At 40.2% G+C, this 20,733-nt stretch overlaps 2 protein-coding genes across 3 annotated transcripts; one reads left to right on the top strand and one right to left on the bottom strand.

The window, feature by feature from the left end:
- The first annotated feature begins 391 nt into the window (after nucleotides 1–391).
- Nucleotides 392–2,731, top strand: SMIM27 (small integral membrane protein 27). Its single transcript, XM_063128539.1, has 2 exons — nucleotides 392–454; nucleotides 2,155–2,731. The coding sequence occupies exons 1-2, from the start codon at nucleotides 410–412 to the stop codon at nucleotides 2,263–2,265; spliced, it is 156 nt and encodes a 51-aa protein (XP_062984609.1). The 5' UTR covers nucleotides 392–409; the 3' UTR covers nucleotides 2,266–2,731.
- Nucleotides 2,732–3,491: 760 nt separating this feature from the next.
- NDUFB6 (NADH:ubiquinone oxidoreductase subunit B6) lies at nucleotides 3,492–15,614 on the bottom strand. 2 transcript variants are annotated; one of them, XM_063128537.1, is made up of 4 exons: nucleotides 15,378–15,614; nucleotides 13,567–13,659; nucleotides 4,415–4,459; nucleotides 3,492–3,892 (listed from the first exon to the last, which is right to left on the bottom strand). In XM_063128537.1, the coding sequence occupies exons 1-4, from the start codon at nucleotides 15,612–15,614 to the stop codon at nucleotides 3,827–3,829; spliced, it is 441 nt and encodes a 146-aa protein (XP_062984607.1). In that variant the 3' UTR covers nucleotides 3,492–3,826. The 2 variants fall into 2 exon arrangements, with proteins under 2 accessions (XP_062984607.1, XP_062984608.1); XM_063128538.1 differs by lacking the exon at nucleotides 13,567–13,659.
- Between the last annotated feature and the right edge of the window lie 5,119 nt (nucleotides 15,615–20,733).

Genomic DNA, 20,733 nt, shown 5'->3' with positions numbered 1-20,733 from the left:
ACTCCTAAGCCTATACTCGGAATTTAGGAAAGGAATATCTCCACCTTCCCCAGCCTGGTGCCTTGCAGGTGTCCCCAAACATCTGGAAGGCAGAGATATCGTAAACCGGCTGCCAAACCTACGCCTCTTTTCTGGGAAGTAAGTCCACTATCAATGGGGCTGAATCTTAAATAAATTTGTATAGGATGGCACCCTACATCCATGCACTCTTAATTGGGAGTAAGCCCAAGGATACTTTGAATCTACTTGCCTAAAAAGTATGCCTGAGCCCGGAAAGTTAGTGAAAACTATTCTCGAACGATGGTTCCCTTAACAAAGATGGCTCCCACTTCTACAGCTCTTCCTGTGTAGCTTTTTACGTCATTTCCGGAGACTCCGTGTCGTTGTAACTAAGAGATACAGCAGAGGAATGGCTCACGTGAGCCGGCGGACGCTGGAGTGGATATACTCACTGGTAAGGTGCCTGTCGCTTTCTTAGCCTCTTGCACCTCTTTTCCATAACAGGTCAAGAACACAGAGGTGTCTGGATTCATAGCAACAACCTTGGTAAACGCCGATTCACACAGCAGCCCTATACACGTGTGTTCAAAAGTCCTATTGACTTCATTGGGGATAGGATTACAGTCGTATGCATGTTTACTGGAAAGTAAGTCCTGCTATGTTCAGTGGGGCTTATGCAGGTAAGCGGGTATAGGCTACAATCCTAAACACCACTTATTGGGGAAGCTTGAAAGCCCAGAGGGCATGAAGGAAATAGCCAGTATCTGAGAGGTTAAAAAAAGGTATACTGAATCTAAAGATGGGGATTCCATTTTTAGGAATCAGTTTATAGTTAAAATCAAGGGTGCATTTGAATAATCTGACTAACATCGCTTCCAACCACCTTTTAGCCTTGCCCATTTGGACAGCAGCCAGCCTTTTAGTAAGGGGCCCCAACCATGAAATTCCTTTGCTCAAAAATCATATTATGCCCGTTCTCGTTTGCCTTTGCTGTCTCACCCAATTACTAGCCAGAGTACAGTATTGGCATTGTCCGTGGTAATCTCCCCAAGACTCCTGCTCCATCCGTTTAGTATGTTAACGCTAGAAGAGCTATACCAAAACTGCTTTCAGATCCAAAGAAATGAAAATTTACAAATTTGTCAAGATGGAAATCAGTGTTTGGAGACAGCGCAAACAAGCCCATTTCAGGACATAGCCTCTTGCTTTTCTTCCTGCTTCCTTCACACAATACTAGGTCACACATTAGACCTCTAACAGAACTTGTGTAGTAAATAACTGCATTTGATAGAATCTTGGGTTGACAGAATCCGGGAGATATGGGGAGGAAGGGAAAATACAGGAGGCAGCAGGGAGAAGAAATTTAGTAGTTAGAAGCACTTCCTCCTGCTTGATGACTGAGTGACACATTTTTTGAATCTATCCCTGTGACCTTGTTTTACTGCCACAGTCTGAAACCAGCACGTTTTACTGTACATAGAAGCAATGTCAAGGCATTAATGATGCAGTGAAATAAATAAGAATGACTTCCAATTATGCATGCTTAGGACTGGACTGCCAGTCTTTCTGCGTGGTTTTTGTTACCAAGGGGAACTGTGTAAGGCTGACTGGTGCAGCAAGAATTCTCGGACACCTCTGCTGCACACTTAACTACTTTCCACTGCAATCCTAACAGCTCAAGGAGGAATAAAGCGGTGAATCTGCAGCTGGACAGCCGAGGGGATGGGTGGCAGTTTGGCTGGGCTTTCCAGCCTGACAGATGATTTTCATTTCTCTCCCTCTCCCCTGCCGCCTCCCATTGAAAGCAATAAGAGGAAATTAGCTATGCCAGTTCCAGGCTGGCATACATGAGGTGGAACTGGGGCAGACAGTGTTTTCTACCCCGATGCTCTTTTCTGCTTGCCAAAGAGCTCCTCTACCCCATCCAACCCTAGTTCCAATTGGCAGATGGGGCTTGGGGTATAAGTTAGGATTGTTCTGACTTATTTCCAGAATAAATCCTATTTTGTACCAGTTTTCAGCACTCCCCACCCCCAAACATTGCAGTTCCCAGAACTCCTTGAGAGAAGCCATTGTATCCTGCTCGGTGACAGACTTTACATGTCCAATGTAACTTTATATGAATTGTCGTTTTGTGCTGCCTTCCTTTAACAGATTCTTCTCACCATTGTATTGCTTTCATGGGGATATGTCATTTATGCAACGCGAATAGCAGCCAAATGGCAACTGAAGGAGGACTACCCCACAGAAACACAGAACCTTTGAGATGTGCCAAAGCAGAAAGGCATTCCACATCCATCCACAGTAATGTGTAAAAAAATTCAGAGGTTCAAGATTTGCAGAGCTGCGATAGCAAATATTCAAATGTCAAAAATACGGATTAGACAGGTATTTGCAAGAATTTCATATGTCACAGCCCTGTCAAGATAATGTTAAGGGTACTAAACTTTGCAATCATCGGCTATGAAGAAAACTTCAAAAGTTTGACTTTCACTTCACTGATTATGCCGGTACAAATTCAGAGGAATGAGGTCTGAGGTTGGCATCCTAAATAAGCCACTACTAAGAAAACACCGCCAAACTTGTACATCTAGGATTGTGGTTCAAGTGACAAAGCCGGTATACCTTTGAGGTGGAGAGGCCACTCATTATTTCCATGTTTTAAAAATATTGTGCAATTTTGTAATTTTACTGTTAAAAGAAATAATAAAACTATTAAATGAACAATCAATTGTAGCTTTCATTAGAATTTATTTCAAGGGAGTTGCACTCATACATTATGTGTTTAATGGTACAGAAGCAAGAGCATTTGGATACCTAGAAGTATAATGATTTTGGGTGCAATCCTATTGGTTCTGCCCTCAGTTTTCATAAACCTCCAAACTTGAAGGCTTAGGAGTATCCAGTGGAGAGTGGCAGATGCATCGTGCCTCCTAGTCTGCATTTTAGCTAGATGGGTGTTTCCACCTGTCTAGCAAAGTCTTTAGGGATGGAGATGGGAGGAGCCTGGAATGACTGGGGATAGCTTAGATCCCAATGTCCTTAGTCTCCTCTCAAGTTCAAGGTCAGAGCGTGGTTTCCAGCCTCAAATGCAAGAATCCAAAATATCCTATGTCCCCCAAATGCTAACTAGTGCCATAAGATTGCTGTCTGACAGACTGAAGTTGAGTAGTGATGAAATGAGAAACTAGAGTTTGCCCAATCATAAGCTTTATAGGGTCGTTATTGAATTTTATGAAATTGCAGTTTTTGTGGAAATTCAGGCATAACCAGTTTCTTTCCTCCTTGGTACTCTTCTGCTGCTTACAACACTACATTCTGTTATGTGTGTAAATACATGGCTTGGTATCCAATTTACGTCACTGATAATAATTTACATTTGCTGACTTGACTAATTTTTACTGATTATTAGCCTGCTGTTATTATAAGATACAAGGCCAGTTACAATCTCTCTTGACGAAATCAGAAATGTTAAAAATCGGATTCAATAATTGTTTATGCTTTAGAACTTTATTGCGACAGTATGCCTGCCATCCATTTTCTTTGACTGTAGCAGGTAGTTAAGCTATTAAGCCTGATTAACTTTCATTTCAGTATTACACTGTCAGCAAATATTTGCTTGGCAATTGTCCACTGTTATGTAGAGTCTGCGTTTCATTACTGTTCTAACAGAAAATCTGGCAAGACTACAACATATGTTTAGTTCAATAAAAAAAGTCTTAATTGTAATCTTGAAATCTTTTATTGTTAGATTATTTAGAATTAAGTAATACATTTTCTAGGAAACAAGCCAGATGTCTGCAGCTTTTCTGAGTTCTTGAGCCTCTTAATGATGACTGCTTGGTACTTCCAATGGGGGAACTACTTCATCCGTCTCCAGGATTTTGTCACCCTAAGAAATTAAAGAAATTGTAAGTGTATTCACAACACTATTTTAAGACATCAAATTAAGCACACATCTTTCTTACAAGGCAAGATTCAGTATTAATTATGCTACTATTAATGGAGATATTCTGTCTGCTAGGAAAGAGGAATTCAGTACTCACTTTAGAACAGATAATGGCTGTCATAATGTGTTTATTGATATGTACTTTATTTATTTATTGCATTTCTATACCGCCCAATAGCCGAAGCTCTCTGGGTGATTCACAAAAGTTAAAGCCATCAAATACAATTCAAATTATAAAACAAACAACATTATAAAAACACAATATAAGAGTACAATATGTATTTAGGTCCCACTGGAACAATGAAACAACATACCCACTATTTACAGGAAATCTACACAGCCATTTGGGTAAGTAAACCTGAGTAGGTGCTACTGGTCTCCTACTTGCTTATATACAATTTTCAAAGTTGTTTTATTTCTTTGTTAAATCAACATTCACAGGGAATAAAAATAAGATTAACTCACTGGAAATAACATGCGCTTTGACTCAACAATTCCGTATGGCTGAGCCTGTAAAAGAAAACAGTAAATCATAAGGGTTGTAAGGAATGTAGTCATCTTGGAAGCTTCTTCAATATTCAGTATCCTACATCTCCCCATCTCAATATTTTTTCATTCACTTATAATCTTCCACTATTTCATGACATTGTCCTCTCTAAGAAGATCAAAGTCCTCCACAGCTAAAAAAACCTCCCACTTGCAACTGAATGCGTCATTTCCACAAATAGGGAGAAGCAATTGCTTGAATTTTTGGCAGTATTATTAGTACCATGGTTTCTGGAAAGCATCTCTGAGTTTCTGGTTCAAGAGTAATAGCTCATATGCGTAAAGGAACAAAAATATTTTAATGTAATCTGTCCGCAATATACAAGCCTCCATGTGCAGCACTGAACTGCATGCATAAGCACGAGTCATTTTTACTAGTGAGATCAGATCTGACAATTCTACAAACTGAGGGTGAGGGAAGGTTGCAGAGAAAGGGAAGCACGGGTTGCCTTGCCTGCCAAGCTGGGGACTGGTATGGTCAAAAGCTCATCATGCTGAAACTTTATTTGCACCCAGTGAAACCTGCCAACGTATTCTCTTGGGGTTTTGTTGCTGGTTGGTTGTTTCTTTGTTTAGTGCCCTTTTGCAGGCCTGGGACCCTATCCAGAAGTAACTAAAAAAACAGAATTGCTGGAAGGGGCACTTGAGTTTATACAATGTGAATAGTTTATTATATCTGAGATCCTAATTTATGTGAGCAGAGTACTCTTCATGGAACAGGTCTTCCCTAGAGATGTCAAATTTCCAGAAATTGTAAGCCATGTGGTGGGGGGAACCAACTCTCTCCCCCCCCCAACCCGGTTTCTTTCAGGAAAAAAATTTTTTAATGTATGTTGAGAAAGATCATTATAAATTTGCACTGCTTTGCCTTTATATTGTAACTGGGTCAAAGATCTCAATTCTTTCATGATTTGCTCTTTTTTATAATAGTTACCAAATTTCACCAAAATATCTCTAGTCCCTTTGTAGTTTTGCCCCCCCCCACGCGGTGGACTCGGTCCAGATCCGATCCATCTATTGGTATGTCAGGCATCAGCTCTTTGAACCAGTTCAGAATGATTTCTCTAAGATCTTCTCCTTGTATCTGCTTCAGCTGCTTTATTCGAATTGAAGATCTACGAGATTGGTCTTCCAAGGCGATCAGACGTAATTCCCATTCCTTAAATTGAATATTTGTTGATTTTTCAAAAGCCTCTTGCTTCTTCTACATTAAATTGGAGACGGAGTATTAAACCAATAACTGGAATGTTAATGCAGAACAAAATTCCATACGCATGGGGTTACCCGGTTTTCTTAAGATTTACATATGGGAGGAGGGAACACAGAGTAACCTCATTGGATCAAGGTAAAGAATTGCTGAAGAGGCTGGGTCTGGATGGGGAAGCAAATGGGGCTGGAGTGGGTGGGGGAGGGAATGAGGCTGGGACATCTGGAGAGTAAGAGAATTGTTAATTATGTTTGGAGATAATTGCAAATAGAAATGCTAATATAGAAACCTGCCGGCCAGGCGCAGCACTGCCTCCCCCCCCCTTTAAAGTAGATGGCTGGAGTACTAGACTCACGGGGATATGGGGGGGGGATTAGAGTGGGGGGGTGGGGAGGGGGGGAAGGTAGGAGAGGAGGGATTGGGGTAGGAGGGTGGGGGTTTTATGTATGGAGTTTGTTTTTTTATGTAAGCAAGTTTGAACTGCTGAGCACAAGGGATCGGAAGAGATTTCAAAAGGGTGATTATGGATAAAAAGATAAAGGTATCAACACTCAATGTTAAAGGTTTGGGGGCAGTCGTGAAAAGGAAGAGAATAGAACAAATGCTTAATAAAGAGGGATCAGATATTATAATGGTCCAAGAGACACACCAAGGCTCCGAGAATTCGAATATGATAAAATTAAAGTGGTTAGCCTATTATGAAAAGTCATTAGGGACATCGAAAAAAAATGGAGTGGCCACTTTGATTTCAAAAAAAAGTGGGTTTATATTAGAAGAAGTAAAAAAGGATGATAAGGGCAGATATCTTATGTTAAAAGGTAAAATTGAGGGAAAGGTCTATACTTTGATTAATGTTTATGCCCCAAATGAGAGGCATAGAGAGTTTTTTATAAAGTTGTTTAAAGAAATAGAAGAATTTAAGGAGGGGTATGCTATATTAGCTGGGGATTTTAATATGGTTATGGATAATAAACGGGACAGGTCAAATCCCACTAATGCTGAAAAGAGGAACAATATGACTATATTGAATAAATTAGTAAAAGAAAATGATTATTTAGATTCGTGGCGTTTACTTAACGGGAATAGGCCTGGATTTTCATACTTTTCCCCAGTTCATCATACATACTCCAGGATAGATTATATATTTGTTTCAAAAGATTTTGCAACGAGGATTTGTAAAATGGAAATGGGGGTAATAAAAGTAACTGATCATGCCTTGTTAAGTCTAGAATTTACAGTTAAGAAAGATTATAAAGAGGCATATAGATGGAAGCTGAATACAAAGATATTGAAATATAATAAAATAGTAGATAAAATTCGGAAGGAACTGTCGGAGTCATGGGAAATTAATGAAAAAGGAGGAACAGCTGGGTCAGTCATTTGGGACACCATGAAGGCTGTAGCAAGAGGAATCTGTATTAGAGAAACATGTAGTTTAAAAAGACAACAACGTGCAGAACAGGAAAAGTTAGAGATAGAAATTAAAAACTTGGAGGAAAGATATTGGCGAGTTAAAGATAAATATAAATTAGTGGAAATACAAGCTAAGAAGAAACAATTAGAAAATTTAAATATAGAAGAGATTCAAAAGAATTTAATGTATATGAAAAGGGAATATTTTGAAAACAGTGATAAGAACTCGAGGTTGCTTGCCAAGCTCACACAAAAAGAAAAAGGGAGGAATGGGATAGAAACGTTGAAAGATAGCCGAGGGAATTATTGTCATGCAATGAAAGCTAAAATAAAAATTTTTCAGGAATTCTATCAGGAATTGTATAAGGGTAAAGAAAGTCAACAAGAAAAGGTGGAGGAGTATATTGGAAGGTTTATAAAGAAGGGAATAAAATTAGAATATAAGGAGTTAATGGAGTCAGTAATAACTCAAAGAGAAGTTGAAGAGGTTATTGATAAGTTAAAAGTTGGTAAATCACCGGGAGCAGATGGTTTGGGTCCAGAATATTATAAGGTCTTCAAAGACTGTTTAGTTCCAAAATTAATGGAACTTTATAATAGGATATTATCAGGAGAGAAGATACCTGAATCATGGGAACATTCAGTGATAATTCTGATCCCAAAACCAGATAAAGATTTGACTAATCCCGATTCTTATAGACCTATTTCTTTAATAAATCAGGATGCTAAAATTTTTACATCTATTATGGCCAAACGGCTAAATAAATTTTTGGCAGAATATATAGGAGCAGATCAATGTGGGTTTGTGGTAGGAAGGCATATGCATAATTTAGTGGGTAGAGTTTTAAATGTAATAAATGTAATAAAAAAAGCAAATATTAAGGCAGGTATTATGGCATTAGATATTTTTAAAGCTTTTGATTGTGTGAGCTGGCAGGCACTAAAGAGTATTATAGATAAATTGGGATTTGGAAATAATTTTAAAAATGTAATAGAACAGCTATATTCCCAAAATACGGCGGTAGTGGTGGTAAATGACGGACTTACTGAAAAGATACGACTAGCCAGAGGAACAAGACAAGGATGTCCGCTCTCGCCGGTCCTGTTTGTAATGGTTATGGAAGTTTTGGCGAAGGCACTAAGGGAGGATGAAGAGTTAGAAGGAATTGGAGAGGTAAGGGAAATAAAGTTAAACATGTTTGCGGATGACACTTTATTGACCATTAAGAATCCATTAAGAAAGTTAGAAAGAATTAAATATCAGTTGAGGGAATTTGAGGAAATTACAGGGTTAAAAATAAATTGGTCTAAATCAGAGATGATGTTGTTTAACTATACCAAGAAGGAAGAAAAGGATTGGGAATTTAAGGGAATGGAATTGAAAGTTAAGAATGAGATTAAATATTTGGGAATTAAAATTACAAAAAATTTAGAGAATCTTGAAAAGGAAAATTTAACGAGGTTAAAGAAAGAGGTATTAGAGAAATTGGAGAAATATAAAAGATTAAATTTATCTTGGTTCGGAAGAATAGCCTTAATAAAAATGAAGATATTAGCTAAAATTAATTTTGTATTTAGAATGTTACCTATAAAAATATCAGAAACCGAGATAAAAAGTTGGCAAAATATTATTAATAAATATTGTAATGGAGAAAAGAGAGCAAGAGTGAATAAAAATAATTGGTACCTAAGCCAAAAAAAGGGGGGAATGGGTCTCCCAAACATAAAATTATACTACGTAGCAAATAGATTAAGACATGTTGTAGAAGCAATTATGGGAGTAGGAGATTTATATTGGATGGAAGAAAAAACCATAAATAAGGTAGAGATGAATTTGGAGAATGTTTTTTTTAAAGACGGAGGAAGAAAGTGGGTTGGAAGTATAGATAATCCACTCCTGAGGACTCAATGGGAAATTTGGAGTAAATTTAAAGGGAAGCTGCTTCCGAGCAACTCTCCCTTAGCACCGATAATAATGTTAAAGAATTTCCCAGAGGATCTAAAGGGTAGATTATGTAAAATATTAAAAGAGAAAAATAAAATAAGATTAAAGGATTGGGTAAGAGATATTAAAACAAGAGAGGATATGGAAAATTTGTTAAAGGAGAAGAAGCTATCTTGGCTAGAATATGGTCAATTAGAGCAATGGAATAAAAAGTGGATTAAAGATAATAGAATGTGCAGAAAGATGACGAGGTTTGAAGAATTAGTAGTAAGTAAGGAGGAAGGGAAAGGAGGGAGTATAGTTTCAAAAGGATTAATGAGTGAAATATATAAAATATTGTTAGAGAAGGAGTTTAGAGAGAATACAGAGAAAATGGTTTGGGAATCAGATTTGAAGATACAAATAGGGCGACAGAGCTGGGAGGGACTATGGAAACAAAGAGTGTTGAGAAGTTTATCAGTAAGAATAAAGGAGAATTATTTTAAAATCCTATGGAGGTGGTACCTAACCCCGGTTAGATTGAATAAGATAAGTGATCAACATTCAGCAAATTGTTGGAGAGGTTGTGGGGAAAAAGGAACGTATTTACATATGTGGTGGCAATGCAAATATGTACAAAGATTATGGAAGATGGTGTTTTCAGAAATTGAAGAAATAGTGGGAATGAAAATAGAACAAACACCAAAAATAGCATTGCTGTCACTATTTGAAGATATAAAGTGTGGAAAAGGAACTATAGAGCTGATATCGAATTTGTTGGTTGCAGCACGACTGATGGTAGCTAGGAACTGGAAGGTCCAAGGGGAATATACTATTGAGGAATGGTACAAAGAAGTATGGGACATAGCCATTAATGATAAACTGACATGTAAGATTAAGTGGAGAAAAGGCGTAACTAAAATAAATGAGTTCGAAGGAATTTGGAAACAGTTCCTAGTGTTTGTGTTTACTAAGGGAAGTGGGAAACCACCAGCAGAAGAAACGATTAGATTTTGGACTCAAGAATGATCCCGAGGTGGGGGGTGCACTTTTATGTTAAGAACGAAGATGTTGTAGTATGATAAGGTATATGTAATAGTTTTTGATATTTGTACTCAACAATCATTCAATATGTATGCAGCAGATATTTGATGTTTTTCTTTTTCTTATTGTGTTTTGTTTCAGTTATATTTTGGTAATGTTTATCTATGTTTATATAGTGTTGAAAAGGAATAAAAAAAAAATTTTTTTTTAAAAAAAAAAAAGGAAAAAAAATTTTTTTGGGGGGGGGGAATGGAAAAATAAGTAATACCTATTTTTTTTAAGCACTAAAGTCACTTTGTTGCTTTAGGACAACACTTCTCCAACCTGGTGCCCTTCAGATATTTTGGACTTCAGCTCCCATCCACGATAGCCAGTGGTAAGGAACACTGGCCCCTGCAGTCAAAAACACCTGGAGGACACTAGGTTAAAGAAGGCTGCTTTAGGAACATAAATGCTGCTTTATGTTTCTAAAGTTATCTTATGCACAACTTGGTTCGCACATTATTATATTTGAAAACTTTAAAAAGTGAACTCACGTAAACTGATAATTATTGTCTAAATAAATGATACTTTTGAAATTTAATATACTAAACATTAATTTTATGAGAAAAGCAAGTTATACATAACATATTCCTAATTTATATCTGACCAAAAGGGACCTCAGCAAGTAGACCCTGAAACATCTGAATCATCCTAGAAGCAAAAAAGAACTGGTCCTGATGGCTATGTGTTACCTCCATATCAGAGGGAGAAAGCCTATGTACCCGATTGCTGGGGAACATGGGAGAGAGGGTGCTACTGCACTCATGTCCTGCTTGTGGGTTCCTAGTCAATTGCTGGTTGCCCACTGTGTGAACAGAGTGCTAAACTAGATGGTCCCTTGGTCTGATTCAGCATGGCTCTTATCTTATATTTTTATGAGCCAGAGGGAGACAGCCCAGAAACACAGGACTCTGGAGAACAAAAGGCAGCTGGACAACCATCTGTCAGGGATGCTTTAGGGTGGATTCCTGCATTGAGCATGGGGTTGGACTCGATGGCCTTGTAGGCCCCTTCCAACTCTGCTATTCTATGATTCTAAAAGCCAAACTGCCAAAAATGTGCATTTTCTTCTATATTATGAAATGATGACTTTGTTCACATTTTGAGCAACTGAGCATGTATTGGACCATCCCAAAATGCCTATCAGAAAGAAACATGGACCAATAATTTTAATAAGAAATGGAAGAAAAAGTATGCTAAGAATCTTACGGAAGGATTAAAGAACATTTTCATTATTTCCATACATTTTATATCTCTAGTCTTTCTATGAAGGTCTTCATATTACATAGGGAGGAGTAAAGGCTTGGTTACAATATATAAATACTTTGTCTTAAATTCTAAAAGAAAATATTTCATAACCCAAATCTATTCAATTTTTCGGGGGGCGGGGGGGACAGACAATGGAAAACAATAGAAAAGAAAACCCTGAGGGGGTGGGGTCCTGATTCTGTCTGGGGTTTTTCCCAGGCATTCACATCTTTAGTCTTCTCCCTCTCAATATAGCCCCAGCCCACTATGAAAACTGCCCGAGAGCTGTAAGGCCCTCCAGAGCTGCATGATTATGGCACAGGTGGAGGGAGGATTCAACAAAAGATTACAATTAACTTTCTGGTAGGGCTACCAAAACAGAAAAAATACTCCCTGTATGAAAACACAAGTATTTACTAGGAGATCCACAATATCTATTTGGACACTCTGCTATTTTCTCACCAATACCATTAGACTAAACAGGGTTTTCCCTCCCCACATTAAATATATGTCACTTTAAATGGCTATGGGTTTAATTCTAAGCAAGTTTAGACTGAAAAAAATCCATGTTGGCTGGGAGATGCTGGAAGTTGTAGAACTTTATTTTGTCTAAACTTGCATCATATTGCACCCTAAAACGATGTCTGATGTGTGAGCCTGGGCAGTCCCAATATTCTTTTCCTGCCCTATTCTAAAGTTATTTACATAAATTTCATTTACCTCAGAACTCTGTACAGCACCATGTACATTGATGGTGCTATACAAATAATAATAATAATAATAATAATAATAATAATAATAATAATAATAATAATAATTACTAGCTTCATAAGCTAGAACAACTATTAGTTTAACTATGAAAATACAGATCTTTTATATCAAAGTTGGGCAACTGGTCGCTTGCAGAGACCCCAAAGTGATGTGAACAGATTTGAAACATGAGATGCAATACCAGTTTCTACCCAGCAGTTACTCTTCCGATTTTCCAGGGGAAGGGGTGCCAATTGTTGACCGGGGCTGGTTACAGGGAGCATACAACTCCCCTGTTAAAACAGCTCCACTGGCTTCCAGTCTGTTTCCGGGCACAATTCAAAGTGCTGGTTATGACTTATAAAGCTCTATATGGTTCGGGTCCAGGTTATTTGAAAGAACATATTCTCCCTTATGAGCCTGCCCGTGCTTTGAGATCTTCTGGAGAGGCCCTTCTTTCAGTCCCACCTTCTTCACAAGCACGCTTGGTGGGAACATGGGAGAGGGCCTTCTCAGTGGCTGCTCCGGTGCTCTGGAACTCTCTTCCCGGGGAAGCTAGGCTGGCTCCCTCCTTGATGGGCTTTCGGAAGCAGGCTAAAACTTTTTTGTTCAAGCAGGCCTTTGGAGAATAATCCAGCCCTCTATCTACGTTAATGTCTTATAATTTTGTTGTGTATTTTTTAATTGTTTATGGTTTTGTTACCCTCCCCCCGCCCGCATGTATATTTTAAACTTTGTAAGGCCGCCTTGAGGCCCAGCATTGGGCAAAAGGCGGGATACAAATAAATATAATAATAATAATAATATTTTGTGATAATAATCTAGTGCAAGAAAGCAGGATGGGATCTGAGTAAGAGGAAAATGCTCCTTTTTCCATGTAGGTATGTCTCCTATGAGAGAAGAGATTACCCAAGGTACCTCTGCAATGTCACAAATTTCTCCTGGATGACCTCTCATTACCAAAAGAGACACACATTTGCTGCTGGGTTGAAAACAGTGCATGTTTGTCTCCCAAACTTCTCTGCCACACACCCAGTTATGAGTGAAAGTTTGGTGATGCTGCTTCCCTTGTGGGCACGGCTCTGATCAAGAAATGACATCAACTGTAAGGTCTCTCTTCATCAGAAAGGCCTCTGGAGTAACCTCTCATTTGCAAAAGGAGAGGGCGCATTTCAACTCCTTGATCATGAGCAAAGGGAGTAATACTCTTCCACCAAGCTGCTGGAGGAAGAAAATGGTCAACGGCAGGGAGCTCAACCTTTTCTGGCTTCCGTTGGTCATCCTTTTCTATACCGCAAATTAAAATCTTCAACAAGGGACAGATGGGCGACATGGAGAATACTAACAGAGCAAAGGGGAATATGCTGTATGTTTCTATATACATATATCGCTAGGTCCTTGAGTTGTATTACCCAAGTTGTTGCATACTTTGTGCATACATACCGTTATATGATATTTAACATAGTAGTGGACAAGCCAAAGAGGAATAAGTAACCGAACTGTAAAAAATTTCCCAGCGTTGTAGGTTTTGAATACCTAAAAATAAGAGATTTTTCTTATTAGTTCTCTAAATCTTAATACCTTTATATGCCACTTTCTCACATTTTTAATTAAAATAATTATTTCATGTTGAATTTAGGTTGTAGATGTTGGGCCAGTTAGAACATAATGAAAATCCTGGTTTATTGTGATGGGAACAAGCCGCAGCAAGCTTTCGGCTCATATATACCCCCCACCCCTTCCCTCTCTTCTCCTGAAATAGCTGCAACGAGACTGGAAGCTTTTGTTTCGGTTTTTGATTAACTGGTGTTTAGCATTATGCTGAAATACTAAAGTGTGGCTAATTTTAACTATAGTTTGTTGAAACAAGCCAATTTCATAAGTGTGGCTTCAAACAAACCACAGTTAAAGTTAATCAGTTTGTCAGATTCAGATGAAATCTGAAGCAGTTCAAAGCCTCTCTGTAAATTCAGCATTAGGACCAACTTTCCCCCAGATCAATCAAGCCCAAGAGTAGACCATTTCCCTCTTTGGCTCTACAAGAGCACCATGAAATACATAAGTAAAAAAGAATTGTAAAGTAGTTTGAACGTGTAAACAATACTGTAGTAAAGAAGAAAAAATAACAGTCTGATTCACTCTTGAAATGTGAGAAACACAGTTTGTGCTCATACTAATATTTCACTATGGTTTTGCTGCCCCTTGTGAACGCAGTACGTGCCACAGAATACATCCCACGATCCTCACCGATGTCCACGGATTCTATGACAGATGTGAATGGGTTTCTCAGCAAACAAATAAAAATGGAATCATTTCTTTGAAGGCAGGAAACCGCTTGAGTATCTTTTTTCCAATTTGTTGCAGGGAGCAGCATTGAGGCTGTAGAAGTATAAACAGCTGCATTTCCCCCCCAGGATGAAGTATACATATTAACTAGTCCCAAGTATTAGTTCAACGGGCCATATCTCCAGGTAAACTGGCATCGGATTGTAGCTTTAATCCCAAGTAACTGTGAATAGGATTACAACCTTACTTGAACATTCAGTAGATTAATAGTAGCTGCACAATTAAATAAATCCATTAAATCCAGATAGTGCTGCCTTCCAACCACTCTTACGCCTCTGCACTAGAGCAGCCTCCCCCCACCTGGGGCTCTCCAGGAGTGTTGGAGCTGGGGCATGATGGGAACTGTAGTCCAGCACATCATCTCCCACCATCCCAGGTCAGCATGCCCAGCAGCCATGACAGCTGGGGCATGACGGGAACTGTATTCCAACACAACTGAAAAACACCAGATGGGGGAAGGTTGCTTTAGAGTAGGGTGCCCATATGAAAAAGAGGACAGGGCTCCTGTATCTTTAACAGTTGTATTGAAAAGGAAATTTCAGCAGGTATCATTTGTATATATGGAGAACCTGGTGAAATTTCCTCTTCATCACAACAGTTAAAGCTGCAGGTGCCCAGCCCTCTTTTAAATTTGGTCACTCTAGAATAGCTCCTGCAGAATTAACTGGTGTGATGAAGAGGGAATTTCACCAGGTTCTCCATATAGAGACAAATGACACCTGCTGAAATTGCCTTTTCTATGCAACTGTTAAAGATACAGGAGCCCTGTCCTCCTTTCCATAGGGTCACCCTACTTTAGAGGTAACCCTGGGGAGGCCCAAAGCAGCAGCAGCAGCAGCAGCAGCAGCTCCGGGAGGGGAGGGGAGGTGAGGGCTGCCCGCTTGCTGGAGCTCCTTCTCCCCGCTCACCTGATTCCTCCAGAACCCGCCAGGCTGCAGGAAGCGCTCCCAGAAGCCTTCCACCAGTCCAGGCTTGCGCGGGGGCAGCACCGGCTCGCGCGGGCTCAGCTCCTGGTCCTTGAGCCACCGGCGCCGGAGCACGCGCAGCTGCTGGAGCCGGAGCCTCTCGTCCGGCGAATACCCCAGCGCCGCGCGGGGCGCCCCGCCGCTCACCAGCCCCGACCCCTGTCCCGACCCCTCCGGCATCTTCGGGCCCTTCCGCTCACTTCTGCGGGCCCCGCCTCCCTCCGGCGGGCGCGCGACCTTGCCGAGGAGGAGGCAGGACGCCCAGCGGCCGGCAGACGGGGAATGACGTCACTTCCGCGCCACGGCCAAAGCCCATAGAGATATGATTAAAAGAAGAGACGCACAGTGCTAACATCCGGTAATACCGGGACCCGCTATCGGCTTTATTTGGAGGATCCCCCCCACACACACCGCCTATGGGCGGCCCTATAGAGATACTTTTCCCTCTACCTTTTTAAATAGCTTCGGCTATTGGGAGGTACAGAAACGTAATAAATGAATAATAAATCTAATTTTAAATATCTTTTGTTTTGGAGGACGCAGCGCATCTTGCATCTCCCCTGTGTACTTTGCATAGGAGGTTAAATCTTTTGGTACCTGCGAATTATTTTTTATTTTATTTTATTATTATTGCATTATCCCGCCTTTTTTCCTGCAAGGAACCCAAGGCAGTGTATATAGAGCTTTATCACAACAGAGTTATGTATTTAACATATTTATATCCCGCCCTATATCACTAAGATCTCAGATAAAAACACACAGAATAAAACAATAAATATACACAGTTAAAAACAAATTAAACCATGATCCAAGTTAAAACAATATATAATTTAAAAGCAATAGATACAGTTAAAACAATGTGCCAGTGAGTTTAACCATCAAAGGCTTTGTTAAAAAGCCATGTTTTTACTTGGCGTCGAAATGCAATCAATGGTGGCACCAATCGGGCCTCCAAAGGGAGGGCATTCCACCGCAGAGAAAGCCCTCTCCCTTGTCCCATCATAACGTATATGTTGCATTGATGGGATGCAGAGAAGGGCTTCTCTAACATATCTAAAGGACTCCGAAGTTTTCCAGTTTATAATCTGCTTTTATTGTGAAGTACTCTGAAGTTTTCCAGTTTATAATCTGCCATGCATCCTGCTTTAATTGTGCTATAAAGTCTACTAGTTTTGGAGCGAATCATTTGTGGTTTTCCAAATGATATGATATGTTTAAAGTACAAATTAAACAAATGCTTACATCTGCGTAACTGTTAAAGATAAAGACATCAAAATTGCCACAGTAATATTAAGGAGAGCTTTAAGCATAGCAAATTTGAATTGGATTGGGTCATCTGTTGATTTTTTATGATTTTTTTTTTTTTACATTTCCCCCCTTAAACCCTTTTCCTGGTATGCAAAGGATCTTAGGAGCACTGCCACCGGGGGTGTGATTTTAGCTAACAACAACTACAGCTTAGCACTGAAGGGGAAAATTCGAGGGAAACAGGTACATGGGATGAAGCTAATAATCCTCCTCTCCACCTCATCCTCGCAACAACAACAACAACCCTGCGAGGTAGGTTGGGCTGAGAGTCTGTGGCCATAGCTAGACCTAAGGTTTATCCCAAGATTGTCCTGGAGTCAAACCTGTTCATCTAAGTGCCACACAGGGCATCCAGCACTCAGGCAGGGACGAACCCGGGATGATCCTGAGATAAACCTTAGGTCTAGCTACAGCCTGTGACTGGCCCAAAGTCATCCAGTGGGTTTCCATGGCCTAGTGGGAACTAGAACCCAGATCTCCTGACTCCCAGTCCAATACTTTAGCCACTACACCACACTGGCTCAGAATACCAAACTTGGGAAGGGTGGTGGGTCAAAAATACACCATGCTGTCAGATCTACACTAAGCGGGATATAACACCTTGAAAATGTTTTGAAGACTGTATAGGGAGTGTGTCCTGGGCCCCAACTGTTGTCACTACTGTTATAAACCGTTCTGAAGCAGTAGTGTAGATCCTGTCCCGGTTCACCTTTAGCCAGTGAGCACTGACATGCTGAATCCACCATAGATAAGAGAAATAGGAAGATTAGTTTCCAGCACCGGAAAGTTGTCTGTATAGTTCAGTCTCTCCCAATTGGATGTGTTAGACTATACTCCCCATCATCCCCAATCATGCATGGCTAGCTGGGGAAAACTTGGAATTGTAGAACAACATATCTGGAAGACATCAGGTTGGGAAAGGCTGGTTTAGAGCACAATCCTATGCATGTTTAGGAAGAAAAAAAGTCCTACAATTCTTCCTAAATATGCATAGCATTGCTCCTTTAGTTATTTGTTGAAATATCTCCACCTGCTGGCAGAAACTCTTATTGTGTTTAAGAACCAAATATGGGCTAATCTGTAGTTACTTTACTGTACAGATGGAAGAACATTTTCCTCTAGGAAAATGTTAAAATAATCAGGATGAGATAGCAGTTTTCGTTGCAGAAAGCAGGCAAGCAGCACCCCTAATTCAGCCAGTTTAAAGAGTTTCCACTCCTTGTTTAGCTGGAATCTGCCATATGTTTAATTCCTTTCTGTCTTGGTTATTTGTACATTTATCTTCTTATTTTATTTCATTTTAATAAGTATTTTGTGATAGCTTTTAACTGTTACAAGACACTTTGGGAGCCATTTTTTGGCTGAACTGAAAACGGATATATGGTATATAATCATTCAATGAATAGGTATGTAGTACATTGAATATAATCTAAAATAAAATGTGGATAACCCCAAGTGCATCACCCTGTAGTTCTTGGGAAAGGGGTGGAATGCAATTGGTAGTTTATGAGCCAGCACTTAAAATAGTGTTTCCACAGTGCCACCTTCCCCTCATTATTTGGCAAACAATATTTCCCCTATCTTTGACTTTCTGTATCTTTTGTAGTTATAGAAAAGCACATTGGAATTAATATTCGCTCTTGTTCCCGGGCAGCTGAACGCCTTTGGCGTAAGACCAGGGACCGGGCGGACTTTGTCCATTACAAATTTGTACTCTCCTCTTTCTCTTCTGCCATCTCACTGGCCAAACAGCAGTACTACTCAACGCTGATCCAGTCAAATGCTAGGCATCCTCAGCGGCTCTTTGCGTCCTTCAATTCTCTTCTGAAGCCTAATCCGCCATCTCTCCCTGCCTCTCTGTCTGCTAATAACTTTGCCTCTTTTTTCAATGCTAAAATCCAAACTATCCGCTCTGATCTGGCCAGCTCTGCTCCTCTTCCAGTTCCTGTTCCTCATCTGTCAGCTCCTCCTGCAAATTTCTCTGCGTTTCCTTCGGTCTCTGCGGATGAACTGTCTACAATACTGCGCTCTTCGAAGCCTTCCACTTGTTCTCGTGATCCGATTCCTTCTCGCGTCTTTATTAATCTTATTCCTGCTATCCTCCCTTCCTTGCTACATATTATTAATCTTTCTCTGTCCTCTGGTTCATTTCCTCCTGCTTTTAAACATGCTACAGTCTCTCCCATTCTCAAGAAACCTACTCTTGATAGGCTATCTCTGTCTAACTACCGACCTGTCTCTTTGTTGCCGTTTGTTTCAAAGATCCTGGAGCGTGCGGTCTACTCTCGCTGTCTTGACTTTCTTTCTAGTAACTCTGCTTTGGATCCATTTCAATCTGGATTCCGTCCTCTGCATTCCACCGAAACAGCCCTTACTAAGATCACCAATGATCTCCTTACTGCCAAGTCTAAAGGCCATTATTCCGTTCTTATTCTCCTTGATCTAACTGCAGCCTTTGACACGGTTGATCATGATCTTCTCTTAGATTCCCTTCATGACCTTGGATTTTGTGGCTCTGTCTATAACTGGTTTGCCTCCTACCTAGCGGGTCGCTCTTTCAGCGTGTTGACTAATGGCAGCTCGTCTTCCTCCTTTCCCCTTTCAGTAGGGGTTCCGCAAGGCTCGGTGCTTGGCCCGTTGTTGTTTTCCTTATACATGTTGCCCTTGGGCAAGCTTATTCAATCTCATGGTCTCCAATATCATCTGTACGCCGATGATACACAACTATATCTGTCATCTCCGGAACTTTCTCCTGATGTTCACGATCGTATCTCGGCATGTCTTTCAGATATCTCAGCTTGGCTGCTTCATCGTCGCTTGAAGCTTAACATGGCAAAGACTGAATTGCTTGTTTTTCCTCCTAAACCTTCTCCTCATCTCTCATTCTCTCTTACTGTCAATGATGTTACGCTTACTCCGGTCAAGGAAGCTCGTAGCCTTGGCTTTATCTTCGACTCCTCGCTCTCCTTTATTCCTCATATTGAGGCAGTAGCTAAATCTTGTCGATTTGTCCTGTATAATATTGCCAGGATTCGATCATTTTTGTCTGTCTCTTCTGCCAAGACGCTTGTTCATGCACTGGTTATTTCACGGTTGGACTACTGCAACCTTCTTCTCTCTGGCCTTCCTTCTTCTCACATCAGCCCGTTGGTTTCTGTTCACCACTCTGCCGCAAAGATCATCTTCTTAGCACGCCGCTCCGACCATGTTACTCCGCTTCTGAAATCTCTTCATTGGCTTCCAATTCACTTCAGAATCCAATATAAACTTCTCCTGTTAACCTTCAAAGCTTTTCACGGTCTAGCTCCTTCCTAGCTCTCCTCTCTCATCTCACACTATTGCCCCGCTCGTGCTCTTCGCTCCTCTGATGCCATGTTTCTCGCCTGCCCAAGGGCCTCTACTTCCCTTGCTCGGCTTCGTCCATTTTCGTCTGCTGCCCCTTACGCCTGGAACGCTCTTCCAGAACATTTGAGAACTACAAGTTCAACCACAGCTTTTAAAGCTCAACTAAAAACTTTTCTTTTTCCTAAAGCTTTTAAAACTTGATGTTGTGCAGACTTCTACTGTTACTTTCTACTGTTAGTTTTTCCCTACCCTGTGCCTGCTTACCCTTCCCTGTACCTGTTGGCATTCTCTTCCCCTCCTTATTGTTTTACTATGATTTTATTAGATTGTAAGCCTATGCGGCAGGGTCTTGCTATTTACTGTTTTACTCTGTACAGCACCATGTACATTGATGGTGCTATATAAATAAATAAATAATAATAATAATAATAATATACTAGCCCATGTGCTCAGGAGTGGGTATACTAACCATACCATTTGTCTCTTCTGAAAATAATGTGCATTTGTTTGTATGTGTTTGAGAACAAAAGTCTGTATATATAAAAAAAAGTCTGTGCTTTGGGATTTTGACCCAGCAGTTGTGCTAGGGCTTGTCTTCGCGGCGCCAGGTTGGCACAGCCTCCCTCATCAATCCCACGCTTTCCCT

This window comes from Elgaria multicarinata, chromosome 6 (assembly GCF_023053635.1).
Source record: "Elgaria multicarinata webbii isolate HBS135686 ecotype San Diego chromosome 6, rElgMul1.1.pri, whole genome shotgun sequence".
Taxonomy (NCBI): Eukaryota; Metazoa; Chordata; class Lepidosauria; order Squamata; family Anguidae; genus Elgaria; species Elgaria multicarinata.
This window is presented reverse-complemented; position numbering and strand designations above follow the sequence as displayed.